Genomic DNA, 21663 nt, shown 5'->3' on the forward strand with positions numbered 1-21663 from the left:
TTATATATATATATGAAATGACTCGGGAAGACATCCCCAACAACATATTTAAAAATGAAGCAAATCGGAGAGGAGGCCCCTTTTATGCATAATTACCCATAGAAATTTTAAAGAACTACTTACTTATATTTACGCATCTTTGTAATGAAAGGAACAAAAACGGTGAAAAATATAAATTAAACGGCAGATCCTGCTCTTTTTCTGCTGCCAATCTCTGATCAAACTGTGCCGCTCAGATCCTGCTCAGTTTTTGCCACCAATCTGCCATCAAACTGCGCCGCGCAGATCCTGCTCGGTTTCTGCCGACAATCTGCTGTCCGTGCATGTCAGCAAACCCTAGCGCCAGAACACAAGCTGAATGCGGACGCAGATGATGTCAATCTGCTGAAATGTTTTGATGAAATCTGTTGCCAGTCTGCCTACAATCTGCTATCATTTTGCTTGTATCTACTGATAACAATAGTTTTGGTTTAAACAAAATAACTCTTGCAAGAATTCTACTATAGAAGTTACTGAAGTTGAAATGCATGAAAACGTATGTAACATCTTTATTTGTAAACTTAGCAAATTTATTCTTATAGCGTAAGTATCAAATATCTGTATATAATTACAATATAATTGTGATATTGTTGCGCCTCTCGCGCCACTGCTATCCCGAAACTCGCGTGCAGGTACAAACTGTCACACTCGCGTAATGAAGTGGCGCAATCAAGTCCAGGAAGAATAATATTTATTTCGTAAAGATAAGCCCATCTTTCTCGGAAGCCAAACTTCGAATCCATACATAATCTTGTTTACAGAATAATTGTAATCGGTATCGCAGCAACCCGCCACGATACCGGGCGTCGCATCCGGACGCGGGCGTAACACTATTAAAAAAACTTATTTTAATTATTATACATCTTTATACAAAGATACTTTGGAGGAATGGCCATCATGATACAGCCCATCTTGGGCTTTATCACTAATACATCAATTCCGCTTTTTAGATACTATCGCTTTTGGATAACTGATATTGAAAACAACAAAAATATATAATGCTATAATAAGCAAGTTAACTTTGCCCGTTTAACCCCGTTCTGCTTTTAAAATGAATTTCTATCAAATATTTTGAGGAACAAATAAAGGATAGAACAACAAGTGAATACACATCATTAAATTTTGCAATAAATCTGTTTCTAAAAAATACTTTTGTATCGGCGCGCAGTTTGCTGTATTGAAAAAAAGATGTATGTGCAAAAATATTATTAGACAGTAAACTGATTCAACCTTATAAGGCATTGCTATTATTTGTGTTATTCATACGAAAAGGACACTTATATAATTCTTTTATAAGTGCCCTTTTTGTATGGATAACACAATAATTCATAAGTTTACTTATTAATAGTCTAAACTTGTTTGATGAATGGTGAAAGTTCTAATATAAAAGTTCTAATTCTAATAAAAATATATGGAAACATGATATAGGAAGTCTGAAAGATTGACAAAGGTGCGAAAATCACAAATTTCATAAAAGAAAGTTATCATCATTAATGTCATGGGTGCAAGAAACGATGCTCATGTTGCGTTGTGCATTACTTACCCTTTACGGGAAAAATAAACTCTTTGTTCTGATTTTCTTTTTTGTTCTCACATTAACCTATTTTCTAGATTCGTGACGTTGTTCTTATTATATCTATTTATTATTTTGTTTGTTTCTCTGTCCACGTGTCACATCTCAACACATTTGGCATTTCGAAAGATACTCAGTTTTACATAGAGTAAAAGCGAGAAGAAAAAGTTTCATAATTCGAAAAGTGCCTAACGAAAATACTTTATTATAATGTTTCAAAAAGCCCTCGAAGTAAATTATAAAAATATTTAATAGTAATTGCGAGTCTTTAATATTTTAATTTCAAGATGATCTTTATGCGACCTAATCTTTATGCGTTCTTTAAGGTTACACTATTACTATATAATGCACCACTTGAAAATGTAATTTTCGAATGGAACATTTCTCAGAGAAATATGTATTTTTCAAAATGTTTCGTGGTTTCCATTTTTGATAAACCCTACATGTATATTTAGTTACACAATTAATCTTTTCTAACTTTCTAAATATTATTCATTGCCTCATATTTAAATAGTGATTTTTTGATTGTTTAATTTTTATTTAATAGTCTGTAGTTCATTTGATACAAATACTTTGAAGTGCTTTCCTCTTTCTGGTCAATAAAGAAAGACGGATATTTTTTCATATCTTTAAATTTATGAGACATTCTATTTTTGGTGCAAATTGAACAAGCATAATGTGTCGATAAATTTAAATAATCGATAAACAAAGAATGAAAAAGACCTGGCAGTAGAAATCGTACCATCCTTTACGATATTAACGGTGGAAATTTATTAAGCAACAATAATTAGGTAACGCAGAAAGTTGAGTAACTATCACGTAATCATCGCATTATAAATATTTATCTTGAAAGTTTAACCATGGAAAATATCATCTTTTATTTAAATGCTTATGTAATTATACCTGCTGGACATATTGTACATGCAAACAAGACAGAATTGTGAAGAATTTGTACATGTATTAGAAATTTTTTTATTTTATTTATTTAACTAATTTTTTTGTTTTACTTATTTAACCAATTTAAATTAAACGTATGTACATGTGAACATCCTTGATTTCCCCGATGTTAAAAAGTTACGAATTTAATTATAATAAATATAATATACTTTTCAGCATAAGTGATGTTAATGTGTAATATAGTGAATATGTTTTTTACTGTGTTATTTTAGCATATATTATATTATAGTATAAGCCACATTATGTTTCTTAATTTTACTGAAAATAATATTTAATCTCAAAATTTGGTTATACATGTAATTTTATTTAAACTGTCAGAAAAATATTGATATGTGCCAAGCACGTGTGCGAATTATTAGCCTAATAAAAGGATACTTTACTAGTGACTTTACTGATCTATTACTTAGCGCATGTTTCAAAATAATGGGTAGTATTTCAAATAATCATAATGGCTACGCACAAGCGGCGCGTAACTCTGGACCCCCGTTCCGAGCTATAACAATTCTTCAGCATTTTTTTAATAAAAATAAAATTCGGCATAAAAATATTTGTGCATATGTATGTATGTTACATGAAAATAGAAAACGGTGCGAGGCGACCCGCACGATAGCCGGCTACACATTTGCGATCAGACAAAATAAATTAAAGCGAAATTAACCGATGGAATCTACATCTGATTTATTTATTTATTTATTTTACGCGCCGCTTGTGCGTAACTATAGCCGATTGCGATAAACAACTTTCCGTGCGCCTAGCAACATCGATCGCCGAGCGGTCACATCTCGCCACGCGGTCGAATTGGGCGGTATAGGCCGGGACGACGATTTTTAATAATTAATGGTATTTTCTATGAGTAGAATACAAAAGTATTCGTTTCTTGGCGAATTGTCATGATCATTTGTAGGAAAGATCCACTCTTGTGAGAACCGTAACAATAATGTGAACATTGTTTGCGGACAATAATAAAGAGACAAAAAGTGCTTGATCTAGTTTCTTAAAGGCCGGTGAGGTATGTGAAAAGACAGATACAGTGCGAGAAAGTTGGCGAAACCTTACAACGCGGGAAAATTAGGAAGTGATTAGAAAGAAAAAAAAATATATATATATATTCTGAATTTTATAGTTCTGCATTTTTATATCGTTTCATTCGAGAGAAAGAGAGGGAGGGAATGTCACATTCTTGCTGCGTTATTAATAAATCTGACAATAAACAAACAAGCTTCGTTGTTATTATTATTATTATTATCATTGAAAAGTAACAGAAAAACAAAATCTATTAAAAGTGCTATGTTCAGTGTTTAAAATTGAGTGCTTACGTTTTATGTAATCAACAGTTTATCTAAATAATATTTACATCAAGTTCTAACATGTCAGGTAATGCAAGAACTCATGGAATTACTTGACTATAAATATAAAAACATTTACATAAAAACATTACATTTATATAAAAACACTTTTATTTGAAAACATTTACTAAGTTTTGAATAACTTTAAAAAACGATATAAGAAATTGATATTAACTAAGAAACAATCTATCTTATTCATATTTAAAAAGTCTCGATACGATTTCAAAAAAACTGGCAATTTTTAAAGAAAATCTGTACAGGAAAAGAATACCTCTGTCTTGCGAAAACAAAAGTTGAATTGCTGGTATTCTGCTCCTTCCGTTCATTAAGATGATTCTCTTGAATTGATATATGTCAGGTAAATATGGTAAGAGTTTTACTGATGATTTCTCCATAGTCTTCTTTTATATTGATTATGGCCACCTGCTTTTTAGCCTTCTTTTTTTTTATTTCCTTTCTTCCTGTTTGTCAGATGAGAAGAAGCGACAAAGAACCAGGAAGCTTCAATTAAATCGGTTTTCTGTACTGATCGAGGTCTTTATAGAGCACATCAAAGAATAAATAGAATGACAATTATCTCTGGAGAGAACGAAAGTCTACTGCATTTGCCATTAAAAGCATTGCAAATTTATTTTACACATATTTATTTATGGTGCTTTATTCTTTTTCTCAAGATTTTATTTTTACTCGATTATTTTATTTATCTTTCTATATAAGATTCTTTTCACTTGTTAAACGAATTAATTACATTAATTGATGTATTTTATTATCAATTTATGTTTCTAATTTATATTTGTATTAAATGTATTTTATTATCAATATTATGTTTCTAATTCATATTTTTGTATACATAAATTGTATTCTTTCTTATAATGTTATAAAGTTGAATTAAATGTTTAAAAATTTAATCATGCAGCATAATCGTTAAAAATATTAAAATTTTATTGAATATATTATAATCAATGATATTTTTCTCTACATCTTTAAATTTAGTTGGCTAGTTAATGATACGATAAACTAAAGATAGCTTTTTACTGTTATCTGAACATGACGAGTTCATATAACAATTGTTAGATACAGACGTATAATAATTACGTTGTCCTTCGAACGAATGAGTCGACGAATATAACTTCAGGAACAACAGGGGAAAGCTGTTCGTGAACATAAAGTATTGAATACTGAACATGCGGTACTCTGTACTAAAAGTGCACTTTTCATCCACGAATTGTTTACGGTATTTCAATTGTAAACCAAGTCCCGGTTTCTAGGTCGAAAGGCTGAGCGTAATAAATCACATGTTTACCGTATTTGCTCTAATGGTAGTCTCTCAGCTTCAAAGTTATTTTTTACTCGATTAATAAAATAAAATGGTATCTAAATATTAAGATTCATTTGTTTTATGTATACAGTAACAGTTTGCTATTTAAATTTTTATTTTACTAAAATATAACTCATATCCGATATGAAAAACTATATGAATATTATTGCTTAACGTTGAATCAATATTGCTGAACATATTGGCTACAAGAAAAAATATCTATCTTACAATGGTGGATCAATGTTGGTGATCAATTCACACCCAATATATTGTGTGTATTATACAATGAGGGGACTGTAAGTTTTCTTGCCTCTCATGATTTTCATCTTATAACAATTTCAATGCATCACTAGTTACTTTAATATTTATTTGGAACTTATGACATAATACAATAATAGACGCAGAAATCGAGCACGTTTTTCTGTCTCACCTTGTATTAGTGCGATAGAAATAGTGAGATAGAAAATCATTGACCAATCAGAATTACTAGGAAGAGAGCAGTGGTAACCACTTGTCCGTCTCACCCTGTCCATCTTTTCCCACTTGAGTAGATATTTCAGTATAGTATAGAGTTTACTGGGAAGAATACAGGAAAGAATAAAAATGAGAGAGTTATAAGGATAGTTTTGGATATTACATAGTCGTAGCGTTCGCAAAAACACAAGCAGCAGGATTGTCACCTAGATCCATGAATCGGAATCTGTAACAAATTTTAAAGTAGATACAATTCATAAAACTTGTTTATTGCTGCGTTTTTGTAATAGCGTGATAATATCTATAAAACACAACTTTTGTTAATAATTTTAATAGAATAATATATTGTTTCAGGAACAGAGAAGAGAGGTCATCCAGAATGGTTCTTACTGTGACTGAGGATACTCCGGCGGATATGCTGACCGGAAGTATGGAACTTCTAGTCCAGCTACCTCGAGAGCATCACCTTGTTACGCAGAAAGTCACAGTACTGAGAAGGTATATTTGCAATAAAATCAATAAAATCAATCAAAAGATAATTCTGAAAATTAAATATACAGGATATTTATGCATGAATTATGTGCTCTCATATCAGAGTAATTTCGATTTTTTGCATTCTCTGAAAGATTTTCCTTTTGATAAAAACAATTATTATAGACACAATTCTCTTACAACTCATTAAAAATTAGATTACTCAATTGTGTACAACATGTACTCGAATTATCTTAAAATAATTTCGACTTTTACGTTGCATCCCAAAGAATTCCTTCTTACGATGGATAAAGACATCTAATTAATCTTAGGTACTTTGCTCCTGCGAATGAAAACAGCCACGTTTCTAATGTACTTATAAATTTCACAAGTTTATTTAAATTCTGATATATATTACAGTGGTGGTAGGTTGTCGGGAAACGTAAGAATATCGTATTCACAGGACGATCCTTTATTCTGCCAAACTCTTCCTCGCTTGCTAAGTCTTAAAAAAAATTTGCTAAATAGTGTACGTTTTTAATTATTCGGAAAGATAATCGGTATTTACAGTAGTTTATGTGCATTTACTATTCGAAATAACAATATCGTGAATATTATAACACATTTTTACTTTCGACTGCCTGCAAAGTTTTTCATGTGTTCACTAACAGCTGCTATAACGTTAAATAAATTGCAGTTAAGCTGTCGAAATCAACGTTACACACATAATAAAGGTTTGTAAATTGTAAATTTTACCTGTAATCTGTATTTCTATTTTCACTATTTATTTATAATACTGTGGCCATCTTTTCCTCGCAGTTCGGGTAAGATGGCCGCACACTCTGTTCAGTCACGGAATATCACCTGTAATTCTCTCTAAGTTTTATTATTGTGTTAATGAAACCGTCTTTGAATTGTCGTTAGTGTACGCGTGTAAATACCGATGTTAATTTCCATCGTGGGGAGAGTTTGCTCTCGACGGGCATACTCTCTGCCTGTAGCCGAATTCTTTGTCTAGAACGCGTAAATACCCGCTTATTGGTCACTGTTACTGTCTGGGAGCTCTTTTTTATTATTCACAATATATTGAATGTATATTTTATATATAATATGTATGTCCAACTGTCCCATCATACTATAGCCATCTTTTCCCTACAAGTCGGGTAAGATGGCCAATGCATACGTTGTAATACTTGGATAATATAAAATTTGTGTTTTTTCGTTAGTTTTGATAGTATTGCGTACTTTAAGCTTCAACGAAGCAGGACACCAAGCACAATTAAAAAATAGCAAAAATAAATGTATGCTTTTTGCATTAGAAAAAACTATGGCCATCTTACCCGAGTTTACCCTCTACTATTATAAAATGAAATATTTTGAATAAATAAATGCTGTTCAAGTAACGTAATTTTTTCTGAATAATTTTGAGACTAATGGTTAGTGATAGTTGAAAGTTGAGTGGTACGGAACTCAATAAAATAACACGTATCAAAGTCAGGGACAAATGAAGATGAGTACATTGAAGTACTACTAATATATGTGTATACGCTTGCGTGCATTTCAAGTTTATATGCATAAAGTGCGAACATGCGTGCATGCGTATGCGTGTATGTATATGAGTTTGTCAATATGTTCTTGAATTAAACAAGATCTGTTAATGTGATTATTCACAGCACACCAATGATGGACCTTCTGGTGCAGATCACGACGGCTCACAAATTGACGGCTTCGAGCTACACCTTACAAGCGATCGGCGAACGTGGCTTGATTCTTCCTCATCATCCGAACACTCCTATAGGAGCATTGGACGCTCTTCAGGTAACTTTAGTTTTCTATTTTAAACAAAAATAGTATAATAGATATAATGTGTATTCTTTCTAAAACTTTCTTGTATCCTTTATGTGTACGGCGGTTTATATGTATAAAGGCATATACGTATAATATTATATATAAATACCTGAGGATGATTTTCTTGCATTGAACAAATATTAATTTTTTAAATTAAATGTAATATCTAATTGTTAGTCCTTAATTGAGAAAATATGAACTTGTGTAATAAAATTATTATCAGGATTAAAGAAAGGAAAATATAATAAAATTGCATCTTCAAAGTAGCTTTGCGTCTAGCACTACCTGGTAACGAATAATGCATCATATATGTATGTATAAATTTATTTTTTTTATTCAGTATTTTGATAAATAATATGTGTCGAATTTGTTGTACGTCACTTTTTTTGTGCAATTGAAAACTCTATCAACTTTACCTCTTTTGCAAAACTATAAATCTTTGCAGCGAAATTGGAAATTTTCAAAATTTCTAAGCTAATTTGAGATATTATCTTTCGAATAAAAATTGGATTTTGAAGCAAAAAATTAATCATGAGCGATTGATTTCGTTATTTTTCTTTCGGATAAGCAATTGTGTATGATCTCATGGATTTGCATAAGTAAGAAAAAGATATATCGCTTCCCGATTTTACCATAATGATTCTAATAATTTCTCTACACGTGTCACATGCATTTCTACGCGAGAACGCGCTTTCTAAGAACACTTTGACGCTCACTCGCTACATCGCGTGTTAGATTAACCCTTTTGCATGTCTGTTTCCAGTACCGATTGCTATACTTTCTCCTGGAGTTACAAACATTAATAATTTTTAAATTCTATCATTCGCTCTTCACTTGAGTTTGGCAGAATACCAATTATTCTCAATAATTTTTTTCATTATACTTTTACTAATACATATACATAATATACATTTTACTAATATACATTTCGTGGAAAAAGCTATTAAAGTATTTGACATCGCTTTATTTTATTTAAAAAATTTTTAATTATTTTTGATAAATTAGAATTTGTAGATTTTTATTATAGATAATTATTTTGATATTAAAAAACGTGTCTTTAATTGTTCAACATATAAATATTTATGTATTTCTTTATTTTATTTCTCATGAAAGAAAACTTGATATCAAATACCATATATTTTATATTGCGTAGCGTTAACTAATTTCTCAAGATTTTCATAACTAATTGATAATTGATACATTGACAAAATTTGCGAAGCAATTAAATTCGTTAATGTTTTGCCTCTCAGGTTAAATTACTTCCCAAGCAAAACGCGTGCGTGCCGCATAAAACCAAACAGGCTAATCAACCTTTCGAAACGACATTCAGATTGCAGGTAAGAAAAAAATACCGTCACGTTTTTGAAAGCTATTATCCATCGCAATTAATGTAAATCTGATTTAACTACTTTATTGTTCATATAAAATCAAACTTATAAGTCTAGTTTGCTCTATACTTCCTATAAACACGTTACTCAAACACATTTGTTTTAGCTGTTTTTATTATTTCAAAGATGTTAAAAATGTGCAAAATTCACTAAAAAAAACTTTCGCTACCGTAGCTAATCATGGTGTGCTAAAAATATTTTGATGCTATAGGTAATTATAAATTTCTATGCCAAGGCAAATGGTTTGCTATCGCACCTAATACAATAGGCACAGTAGCAATTAAATATACATATAGCTATCACAACTAAATATTAGCTGTCCATATTTTACGACTGAAATGTAGTTGCCACATACAGGCTTTAGCTACGGTAGCTACATTTTTCTTTCCGTGTAGAAATTTTTCTTTTTTTTCAGAACTTGAGATAAAAAAGATATGAATTTCATGTTTTTTGTTTTTAACTCTTCTTACGTGATTAATATTCTTTTACAATCGCCAAGAAAAATGAAAAATAGCAAACATTCTCAATATCTATAAGTATTTAAATAAATATTGTATATCTTGTGTGTGTATGTTTTAAGTGTTCCGATTTCTGAAATATTATAGGTCGGGAATTGCGTATGAAAGTAACTCTCTTATGTCAACAAATAAACACTTTGTATAATGTTTATTCTAAAATATATTCTTAACTTTTTACTATTCTTTTTGCAATATATGAATAATATATTTTACATTTATTAGGAAATAAGGAGTACTTTACGATATCTTTATTACGTCAAAGCAAATAATTTTCACTTGGAGGTGTAAAATATTTTTGTGTAGAATTTTGAAATTTAGACTTCAAACGCATCAATCCTGAAAGTAAAGATTTTCTGAAGAAGAAATGCGATGGGTATAAGTAAGTCGTAGCAAGTAAAAGCAGTTTGACCCGTATTTTCTCGACAAATGCTAAAAGTAAATGATACACTCTTATGTTATCTGGCTTCTTCAAGAACCGCATTTAGAACCAGTTGCAAACTTGGAGTATAATCACAGCGCGGATGCAATAAATCGGTAATGCAATACACGACAACTTGATTATCGGTGCAGGTACATTTGCCGAGAAATCAACTGTACGTGTCGAGGGTCAGTCCAAAGATGAACCTTGGAGAAATTCTGGATGAAGTGTGTCGCGAGAAGAATCTGGACAAGAGCAAGTATGAGCTCCGTCATCCAGGTAAATATTTACAAACAAGATAAAAGTGCGCCTGGATTTATTAAACTTTACAAAATTGTGTGAATAAACTTGAAAAAAATTTGCAGTTTGATAATTAAATACGTAATAAAAGATTTTGAACTGTTATACATTTGTAAACTATTAGTTTTTCTCAATAATGAGATAATTTAAATACTTAAGTTATTAATTTAGTAAAAAATGTAGATTTTTAATTTGCTACTATTTATACATATATAATTTTTGTAGATGTGTATGTAGTATAATTAATTGCACACGTGAATATTTTTCTATTCTGACAATTTGTTATATTATTCTTCTTTTGAATCAGAAGCATAAGCACGCCATGTCTAAAAAGACAGCTTTAAGACGTCTTTAAGTCTAAAAGACGTCTTAAAGACGTCTTTATGATGTCTTTTAGATATGTGTGCTGTCTGGGATGATAAGCTTGAATAATAATATTATTAAGTATATTAAATCTGGTTTTGAGCGACTGCAATTAAAGGTATCTGAACAGCTTAGTTATTATCAATGCATTAATTAATAATACTAATTAGAGGATTTATTTACGCAGTATGCTAACATTAAATCATTAAAATGTCAATTTCAATGCCAGACTTATTTAAGACGGTGTATAAAGGAGAATGCCCAAAATGTAAGGGAAAATTGCCCCCCTTACGGACAACGATGAAATTTATGCCAAATCATAAATGTCATAGGCACTTTCTTCTATCTAGTAGTATCCAGACTGTGTGATTGTAAACTGAGTTCTAGAACATGGCAATTATCAAACCAAGATTCCAGTCCCACAAGAACGCTGATTATTGCGTAGTAATCAAATCATCTGACGATTCTAGTGAATTTTAATGTCATTAATAATGATGTAATTATCCAATTATAATAGAAGACGTTCTTTATTTTTACGAAAAATAATTATTTATATAGTGTAACTTTGAGGCCCAATATCTTGCTTCAGATACTATAGACAGAGATCTCTGGTTCACGAAATAAAACTCACCCTGTATATACATGTACATATACATATATACAATATTTATTTCTATAGTATATATATTATACATGTGTAGTTAATAGATACATGTGAATAAGGCTTCAGAAGCCAAGTGAGATCGTGCACATGCGTACATAATATAAACGCAATCCAATTGTCTGAAAGTCTACATCTAACAATAAGTTATTTTCTGATCCTTTAATGATTCTTATGTACATTTTGATTTCTTCAAGTTTCATCATAATATGTGTTTATGGTTGTAGTTGATTAAAATACTCACATACATATGTATATGTATGTACATGGGCGCACGCGCGCTTGGCTACAGTTGCTACACAATGATATAACTTAGGAAACAAAGCAAAAAATAAGTTTAAATATTTCAAACCATTAAAATTTTGGGTAAATATTTACTATAAGTCACCCCCCACCAAGTGACTTCTGGTTGACCTTGATGTTGACTTTGACCTCTAAGGAGGCCATTGACATTTCCCATCACTCATTGTTCATTAAAGAGTTATTAAAAAAAGAATTTTCATAAATGCTATGTAGTTTACGCTATCATATACGTTTAAGGACACGCACACACGCACGCGCACACGCATACACACACGCATATGCACACACGCACACAAAATGCAAATATGTATATAATCATAAAACGAGTTTGAGCACGTAAAACAGGGAAAAAGAAATTTGAAATTATTTTGGTAATTCTAAGAATCCACACAGTTTCCAAAATGTTCAGTTGGTCATATATCTGGTCGTATATGTGTATTTAACATGACAAATTAATTTTTATAAATAAAAATGAAATTATATATGAGCAAATTAATAAAAATTTTGAAATTAAAACAATTTAATAAATGGCAGAATCAATATTTAATAGTGAAATTTAGTGATCAGGCTCTTAAAATTAACTTTGTGGCAATTGAAAACATTCCATCCTAATGATCTCCACTTCTGACAGGACACCACGTATTCTGCAACGCACAGCCGTACACGAGATATTTCAGTTAGCTAGTTACAACGACCGGCTGCTGAGATCACTATCGCAAGGTTGCCGTCTGGCAACCTACAGCACTTGTTACTCCTAGTCGTTAGGCTCCGCGACTCTCCTCGTCCTCATCCTCGCGCGCTCGTCCCGCGAAGGAGCGAATGTAAACGCCGACACCCCGCGCTACCCGCTTGCGCTCGCTTGCGTATGCTTTATAATTGATCCGCGCCGCACCGCGCTGCGCAAGGGAACGAAGAGAACGCAATTCCAGTTTCCCGCTCGCATACCTCTCGGTGCATTCACGCTCGCGCCGCGGCGAGTCCCTCGGACGCTGCGACGTGAGTCGATGCTCCCGCAGGCGACAATACACAGGTGAGGGACATATCTTCACCCTTTTTTCTGCAACAGTATTTTCACATTTTTGCCACTTGCGTTTCTTCAGCCATATCCTATTGTGACATTGAAAGCGAAATTGTTTTGCTGTACGTATAATCAAATAAATTGGTTTCTTCACATGCCACGTGTACGTTTGACAGGATGTGTAAAATACATTAAAAACTCTTTTATTATCCGATATTGGTAAATTGATAAAATTACTAGAGCAACTCAATGCGTGTATTTATATTTCTTTTTCTGTGTTTTTTTTTCATAATCATGTTCTATATTTTCTTAGTGATTTTGCAATTACATTTAAATATCTTCTTTTTATAATGTTTAACATTTTTTATTTTATAAAACTTGTAGCATTTTTATTTTTTACTTGATGCAATTTTATGATGTCAATATTTTTTAAACGTATTTTTATAATTATGAAACGTTAACTTATATTTACTTAAATATTCGTTATATAAAAATCAGTTACATATTCGTATTGCAATATAATCATTTTATATAATATTTCTTTTATTATGTATAAGAACTTTTTGTACAAAATTTATTTCAACTTTAAAATAAAATATTTCTACAAACACTTTATTCAGCATAAATAAAAGTAGTTTAATATAACAGTTCGCTTCTGATGGGCACGAAAATAAATCCTGTGATTAACGTTTATAAACATTTGTTAATCCATAAGCCAGAATGAAACTCTTTGATGAATTTTATCAGTCTATAGTATTATGTAGCGATGTGATCAAATTTATTTCGATATATGGTGCAAGGAAAACCTTGCATTTCTGATGCTAGAATTCGATATGGTTGTCGAACGCACCCAAATATTTTTTCCCCAATTTTTTCACAATGGTTTTAGCACAATACCATATCTATCGCGTAAAAAGAAATAATTTTCGGTATTTGCGTATCTTATACAATAATGATATTTTATGAAAATTCTTTATTTGGTGGTATATTCTTTTCACGCTTATGTGGAAGAACATTTTAACGCGTAAAAGAAGAGTTGGATCTAAAGCGTTAGAAATTATCATGCAAATATTTTAATTCTATTATTATTCTTATCAAAGTTGTCATTGTACAAAAAATATTTTGCTGTACTTTTTTATTAACTTTATATTCTTTAAATACAGCAAAATATTTTTTATTTGATTTGGTCTCAGAAGTATGCTGTTGCAATAATTGGAACACTATTGCAACAGCACATTTTTTTAGACCAAATCAAATAAAAAAAGTCCTGTACTACTTTTCCCTCCGACAAACAGCTATCGAGATATCATAAGCTAAACATTGAAAAAGTTATAAATTTTCTCTTGAATATCTCAACAAGTATTAGGCAAATCGAAAAATATTTCAGACAAAAGTTATTCATATTAATTAGTAGAATAAGATTGTATAATAAATAACAGGGAGTTCCATTTAAAAAATTGAGGGTGACCTTTACGTGACCTCCAAGCAACTCGACAAGGTCAAACTGATGGCACGATCTTATGTCCCCCCTCGAACCAAACAACTTTTGTCTGAAACATTTTTTTCTGCGATCAAAAATAAACAGTTATTTGGGGTGGGACATTAAATTGGGACCCTGTATACTGTATGTATTGGATATACATATATACATATACAATACATATACAGGATGGATCATTTTAATCAATCTACGTGAATATCTCAAATAGAAGAGGTTTTTCAAAAAATGTTTCGGGCAAAAGTTCAAACCTACAAGTACGACGTTTCTTATATGAGATTTGACATTTCTAACTTTGTGTTGCGAGATGTCCGCTCGTAGGGTACATAAGCGGAAAATAAAAACACTTTTATTGCGCAAATCAGACCCAAGCTATCGATTGAGCATACTTAGAAGTCGATCAGATCTACCGTTATTCAGATGCGATAATGTAAGGACCTTTCAACTCATGTACTCGTGTAAATATACACGGTCGGTCTCGCTCGCACGGTTTTCGTTACGCTTGTACTTGGCGTGAGACACTACCGTGTTTCTTGATGAATTTTTTTCAAAGCCAGTTTCTATTACAGGAAGATGCAAAACGTGTTGCGTTAAGAATCGGTCGCATAGACGGGCCACATAGTGCATATATGCATATTTTGAACTATGTTTTTGAGTAGTGAGGGTATTTTAAAAATAAAAAAATAAAAATTTGGTTACTGTTTTATAGTACTCCCTTTTATTTGAACACTTTTTTTCTATCTCTTATAGTTTCGGAGATATTTGTACTGAAAGTGAAAAACCGATTTTCTTCAAAGGGGTGTTTTACCCCCTAAACATGCGTATGAGCATGTATAAAAAATATGTATCCCTTACTTTTGTCTAGAAAACAACATATTAAAAGCTCATCAAGATCGGAGAGAGATTTCTTTTTCCTTGTAAGTTGGAAAAAGTATACAAAATTTATAGAAATGTTATTAACCTACTATAGTTCAGTATGATTGAAAATGGCATTAATTGAAAAGATTCAATTAATTGTTAGACTCATGTCAGTCCTGCGTTTCACTTATTAGTGATTATTCAAAATTATATTTACACAACGTGATTTTTAAGAAGCTATTGAAATTCATCATTACGAGACATTAATCTAATTATTATAAATTACTGCAATTATTTTGACGCTATAAATTGTCAGACGTAATATTTCTTAATGCTAATCGACGTCTAATATCAAATGTTGAAACAATCTGTTTTTACTGTTCTAGTTAATCTGGAGGAGACATTAGACCTATCACTGTCTCTGCAGGATTATCACCTGCAGGAAGTGACTCTGTACGCGAAACAAACTATGAATATGGGTCCAACATTAAGTACAGAAGATATAATGGCGTTGCAGAGGCAAGAGGAACGACGACGGCAGCAAACAAAGCAAAGTGTATTCGGTTTCATATTTAAGAAGTCCAAGGAAAGCTCTCTGAGCACGGATAGTCTTGGGGCACGCAGTGTATCGCCAGCCAGGAGTGATGAAACCGCGAGAAGCGTTAGTCCGCTTCAGCCGCCGGTTCGACCACAAAGAAAGAGAAGGCCAGCCCCGAAACCACCCGCCAATGCTGCACAAATTATTCAAGATATGTCTGGAGGCAGCAACAAAGACAAAATGACAATCAGTCATAGTCGTAACAGCAGCGATAGTTCTGGTTACCATGAGGCGTCCGTGCTCAGCGATAATCCAGATTCGGCTGTGAGACTACCAGAAACTCTACCAAGGAGAAGCAAGGCACCAGGTTTGTCTGATTTGCCCAGAAAATTAGGGCAAACCTCACAGTCCAGCAAGAGTCTGGGTAATTTACCAGCAACCAGTGAAACGCTCACAATCAGTCGAGGGATTAGCACCACTTCTCTTAGCTCCACTGGTGAGATTTAATCACTTAGAATAGACGCCTGCCTAGAGTGTACCCTAGTAGTATAATGCATTGGCTAACCATTGGCCCAATACAACCAAATATTGGGACAATGTGACCGTTTCTTTAACCAATGTTTGATCCATGCACTGTGCTACTAGGGTAGGGTTTCATTCTCTATAGTTTCATTTTCTAAACGTGAGTTTTGTGATTTAAAAATATGTCGTTTCATTTAAGAAATGTCGATGACCTTAAAATCTTGTAAAGAGTAACATTAAAACAAAATTTCGCTTATCAGAATATTAGTTCCTTTGAATTGAACAATTTTCGTCCTTCGACATTTTTCGTATCATTAAAGAAAACAGAGATATTCTACGTCCTCAGCTTAGAGGAAACACCCTGTAGATTTAACACTCGCCAATTAATTGTTCAAGTCCATTTTCTTTCTATCGTTCAAATAATTATTTATAGCCAAGTGGAATTTTATTTGTACACGTACGTGTATGAAAAACATTACTGTTTTGCACAATATTTTAAACCAAGGAAACATCACTTGCGTAGGTCTTCGAAAGAAGAGAGCAGCTCCTCCTCCGCCGACGCCCAGGCCACTTTCATCGACTACTTCCACGCAGGCTTTAGAACGCATTGTCGATTCCGAGGAGTCGTTAACATCTGATATAGAACCTTCAAAACCGCCATCAGATATTGGTGCGTCATCAAAGGCCGGCTCCGACATTGATTGCCCCAAAGTTAATTCCGATATCGGCATCAGCGCACAGTCCATGCGTCAATTAGACTGTGAATTAAAGCCAGAAATTGCAATGTACGAGCCCAATGTCGACATCCAACAGAATTGTACTATTGAAACAAATACCGAAGCGCGTCCTAAATCAGATTTGGTTATCTCCGAGATTGATAAAACGGAAAAGATCGTACCTGTAGAAGCCACCCCGATAGTAGAGCAAGCTAGAGTAGCAGCGAAGAAAGGTAAGCTAAAAAATACTGCCAGTAATTTAAATGCTTTGCTTTGTAATCCTAAAGCCTTAGATCCACAAGTCGGTGAAGGTACAAACATTGATGAAAAAATATCCTCCCACATTATATTATATCCAAGAAAACGTAGACTTTCAGTATCACAGAGAAACAGATTGCATGCTACTGTTCAAAAATACCGCTTGCAACATGGCAATTCTGCAAGTGTTAACTTTGTAAATGATGTTTTGGTCGGTATTGCTACTAACAATCAGACTTATATCCGGGATATAATAAGTCAACTACCTCGAATTTGTCGATATTCTCAAGATCTTAGAAGGACAAAATCGATCTTACATAAATATCGCGCTGGGACGATTTCTTTTGACAATCGTGAGCTTCTTGCAAATAGATCAAGCAGGTGGGCTAAATCCTATGTAAAAAGCTATGGTAAGTGTGCTGAGAAAATCTCAGCGTGTAATATAAATTTTCAAAATAATATAACTCTAAGAGAAACTAAATTATTGAGTTTTTTCGAAAAACCAGGTTTGATGTTATCACAAAGTCTTCATTTAAAATATTCCAAAATACCAAGTTCGTTGGAATTTCCATCTTACATTCCGAAATTAGATAGAATAAGCACGACAAGATGCTACACGAGTTCCATAGTTTCCAGTAACAACCGAAAATCTCGTAATTGTTCAGAGCAGTATACAGAAAACAATTTTTATCCCCCACCTTTAAGTACCTTGCAAATATTCGCGATCTCTACGAAACCATTAGATATCCAAGTGGGACCCGCGGAATCCGTTCCCAACGACATTAAGCTACCTTCGTTACCTATTACAAATTGTACCGTGAACAAATTGCAGCAGAGAAAGCTAAGTATTTTGGAGCCCCCGCCATCTGGTCTGGTTAGTCGTCAAGAATCAAATGAAAGCTGGAATCATTTCTTAGTCCAGTTGAACTCGATCCTCGAGAATAGAGTTGGTAAATTTGTTTGAAACCTTATATACGTAATAGATGTTCTAATAGAATTAATCTAAAGATTCGATCTTTAGTTTCTCTTCATTTCAAAATAAAGCACTCCTTGAATTTTTTCTGCATATCATCTCTCTTTGTCCCTAATTTTTAGCTTTATGTTTTAATAATACACAACTGATAATTAAGCTTTAAATTTAATTAATGGAAGACAAAATAAATCATAATGGAATTACTAAGATAAAAAATTTATAAATGTAAATTTCATATAAATGTTAATAATATCTTCACCGACTTGAATTATGTTTCCCAAATAACCAATCTTTCAACAAGAACTTATACATATAGTGTCTCTTACAAATTTTGTCGGTCATTTTTTCGAAATGTAATAAAAACTATTATTATAAAATATTATTACAAATTGAACTGCAGAAACTGAAAAATATTTCTTAATTATTTAAATGAAACATTCCATTTAACTGATTATAAAATAATAGATTCTGCTAGATTTTTGCTGATATTCCATTAAATTATGTTGTAACAAAGCACTAGATTAGTATAGTAATATAATACCACAATCTATTGAAATATCTGATCACGTTTACTACTAATTTGCTAGAGTACTAGTTTTCTTGTTAAGTTAGTCGCATTTTTATTTGGATTTTTTTAGAAAGCTTTTTAGTAAGCCAAAAACTAGTATTTTTCTAAATACTTAAAAAATTGTATCAAAGTGTATTTGATACAAAAATATCAATAAAAATTGATTTTATTTAATTTGGAGCTGCTAATTGTAATAAATTAAAGAAAAGGAAATATTTTTATTTTATTCTTTTTGTATACTTTTTAAAATAGTCTTACCATTTCCCGACTTAAAACGTTATGCAAAAGTACACAAGTAAAATTAGTGGATTTAACAAAATAGTAGATTTAGTATTAAAACTTATTGTCAGTTTTGCGCTTTTATTTGAATTTACAACTAGTTGATTCAAACCTCCTCTTTGCTTCAATCAGTAATGGATATACTTTGATCAATTTTCTTTTTTTGCTAGCTTATAATTTTTCGGTGATGGTTGTTTTTTGTTTCTTTATTTATATCAGTTGGAGAGTCTGCACCCCTACCCAAGCCTCGAAAGATTAATACGAGTACACTTAGCGCTTCGGAATCTCTGAAGATATCTAAGCATAAAGTAACCCCGCCCTTAGCGCCGCCTAGAACTTTAAGCATCAAGCGCGATAACACAAATGTTTTATTACACGAGCATAGAAATTCTGAACATATTGATAAAACATGCTGTAGTACTCCACTTGTCGATACGTTTTCATTGGATGCTACATCTAAGCCAGAAGAAACATCTTCAAAATTGAAAGTTGACTGTACATCTTTCAATGAAAGTCAGATAAATCGGCAAACAAAAATATCAGAAAATATTGGCAATGTTACAGCCGAAGATGATATGCCTTTAAAATCAAGCCGAGATTCAAATCATCAAGTAAAAAACAACTTTGGCATACAAAATTCTATGGAACTAATTCGTGTTGATTCAGAAGAAGCTCATTCAAAATTCGAAGATAAATTTGTAGGTGGAGATAAATTTAGCCAGGTGAAAAAGATACAAGATATTGCCGACAATGTAGAAAATCGTAAATCATTAAATTTGGACTTATACTTAAATAATAAAGGACATACCGTGCTTGATACGTTAGAATTAAATGTATCTTTAGCGAAATTATCTGAACGTAATATTATCCCTCAAAAAAATGAAAATGATTCTTTGGAACAAGATGACAAGATAAGATCCGAAAATATTATTTCATGTAATGAAAATGAGTACCAAAGTGATAGTTTGCGGATGACATTGGATGACAGTTCTGTAAGTCAAAGTATGATTAAACTGGATCATATGAAAGAATCGAGAAGCGAACGGCTTAAACTATTGCACCATCAATTCATTTGTCAAGAACCATCCAGTGCGCAGAGGAAAACAATTGCTCCCTGCGAGATTGAAAACAATGTTAAGAGAGCAAATTTGAAAGACGCGATGTGCGGCGCAGCAGAGAAGAGCGACTTTGAGAAAGAGAAAAAAATGTGCACAGTAATCTCTACCATACCAAAATGCGAGCATCTTGATGCTATAAGAGAAGACGGTGCTTTAAATAATATCACAAAACGTGTCGTCACAGAAGATATCGATGAATTATGTGAAAGACATGAAAATTATCAGAGCGAAGAATCAAGCGGCACGAGAAATGCTAAACGAACGAAGGTAGTTCGGAGCCAATCCAAGTCGGGCGACTTCGAGACAGACATTTTGAAGAGACAGAGACGATATCTTACTTTGCCTCCGGAGGACATTGCGCACGCTTTGAACTTCAACATCCCCTCACAAAATTTTACATCTTTCGATATTGCAGAAAAGAACTGGGAACAAATTGTGACAGGGCATTGCACTGATGATATGGGAAATACGGATATAGATAAGGGAGAAACATATGGTAAATTAACCGCAGGTGCATGTTGTTGTACTACTAACCCCTTTTTTATTTTTACCCTTATTGTCCCTCCCACAGAGTTTTGACACTTTCATTCTCATTTCTTATCCAAATAATATACAGGATTCTAAAAAAAAAACAGGATTAAATATTTTAGAGGGATTGAGAGAATACACCCAAAAACAAGTTGAAAAGTCGAAGTCTTAATAAATACTGGTCTGCAAATGAGTCATTTTTGAGATATTTGCAATAATACAATGATAACTTGACTTAATTTACCTAATTCATGTAAATACTTTATCATGGAGCAATAATCCGGTAATCATAAGTAACAAGTTGGCCCCGTTTAAAATAAAAAATTAAAGTAATAATTAAAATATTAAATATTAAATATTATTAATATTGAAATAACAAAATATATAAATAATTTAAAAAATAAGAAATTAAATTATTAAGGAAAGAAGAATACCTAAATTATTTGAGATATAACTTGATAACAATTTATTTCTTGAAAAATCTTAGCAAAAAGTGTTAAAGCAAAAGTCTAAAACGTTTTTGGTACAAAATGTAATCCTATTAGGATATTAGGTAGCAATTTTTGTGTATCCTTAAATGTCCTTGTCAAGATTGTACTGAGTTTAAGTAACTCGAGAGAATTTTTTAAGATAACAATCTCTATATTATGTCGTATATTTTGAAGATCTTATACAATTCATGGTAAGCACATAAAATAAATAAAAAGTGAAAATTCTTTATATAATTTTTATTTTAGTCTACTTATAATTCTTTATATCCATTTTTAAGTTACGAAATCCACTTCATTTATAAATTTATAAATAATAAAGAG

The 21663-nt window shown here is 32.1% G+C and overlaps 1 protein-coding gene across 5 annotated transcripts in view; it reads left to right on the forward strand.

The window, feature by feature from the left end:
* LOC105569073 overlaps positions 1–21663 on the forward strand; it is an 82516-nt gene that overhangs the window by 55493 nt on the left and 5360 nt on the right. For 3 of the 5 annotated variants that reach the window (XM_012025228.1, XM_012025231.1, XM_012025230.1), the window contains 7 exons: positions 6062–6205; positions 7852–7996; positions 9277–9363; positions 10503–10629; positions 15738–16385; positions 16935–17360; positions 19425–20834. In XM_012025228.1, the coding sequence (XP_011880618.1) occupies positions 6062–6205; positions 7852–7996; positions 9277–9363; positions 10503–10629; positions 15738–16385; positions 16935–17360; positions 19425–20834 (2987 nt within the window). Of the gene's footprint in view, positions 1–6061; positions 6206–6875; positions 6913–7851; positions 7997–9276; positions 9364–10502; positions 10630–15737; positions 16386–16934; positions 17361–19424; positions 20835–21663 lie in introns of those variants that run through there. The other 2 variants (XM_012025232.1, XM_012025229.1) reach the window with 2 other exon arrangements.

Source organism: Vollenhovia emeryi, unplaced genomic scaffold (assembly GCF_000949405.1).
Source record: "Vollenhovia emeryi isolate VEMERY1.0 unplaced genomic scaffold, V.emery_V1.0 DF939126.1, whole genome shotgun sequence".
Classification (NCBI taxonomy): domain Eukaryota; kingdom Metazoa; phylum Arthropoda; class Insecta; order Hymenoptera; family Formicidae; genus Vollenhovia; species Vollenhovia emeryi.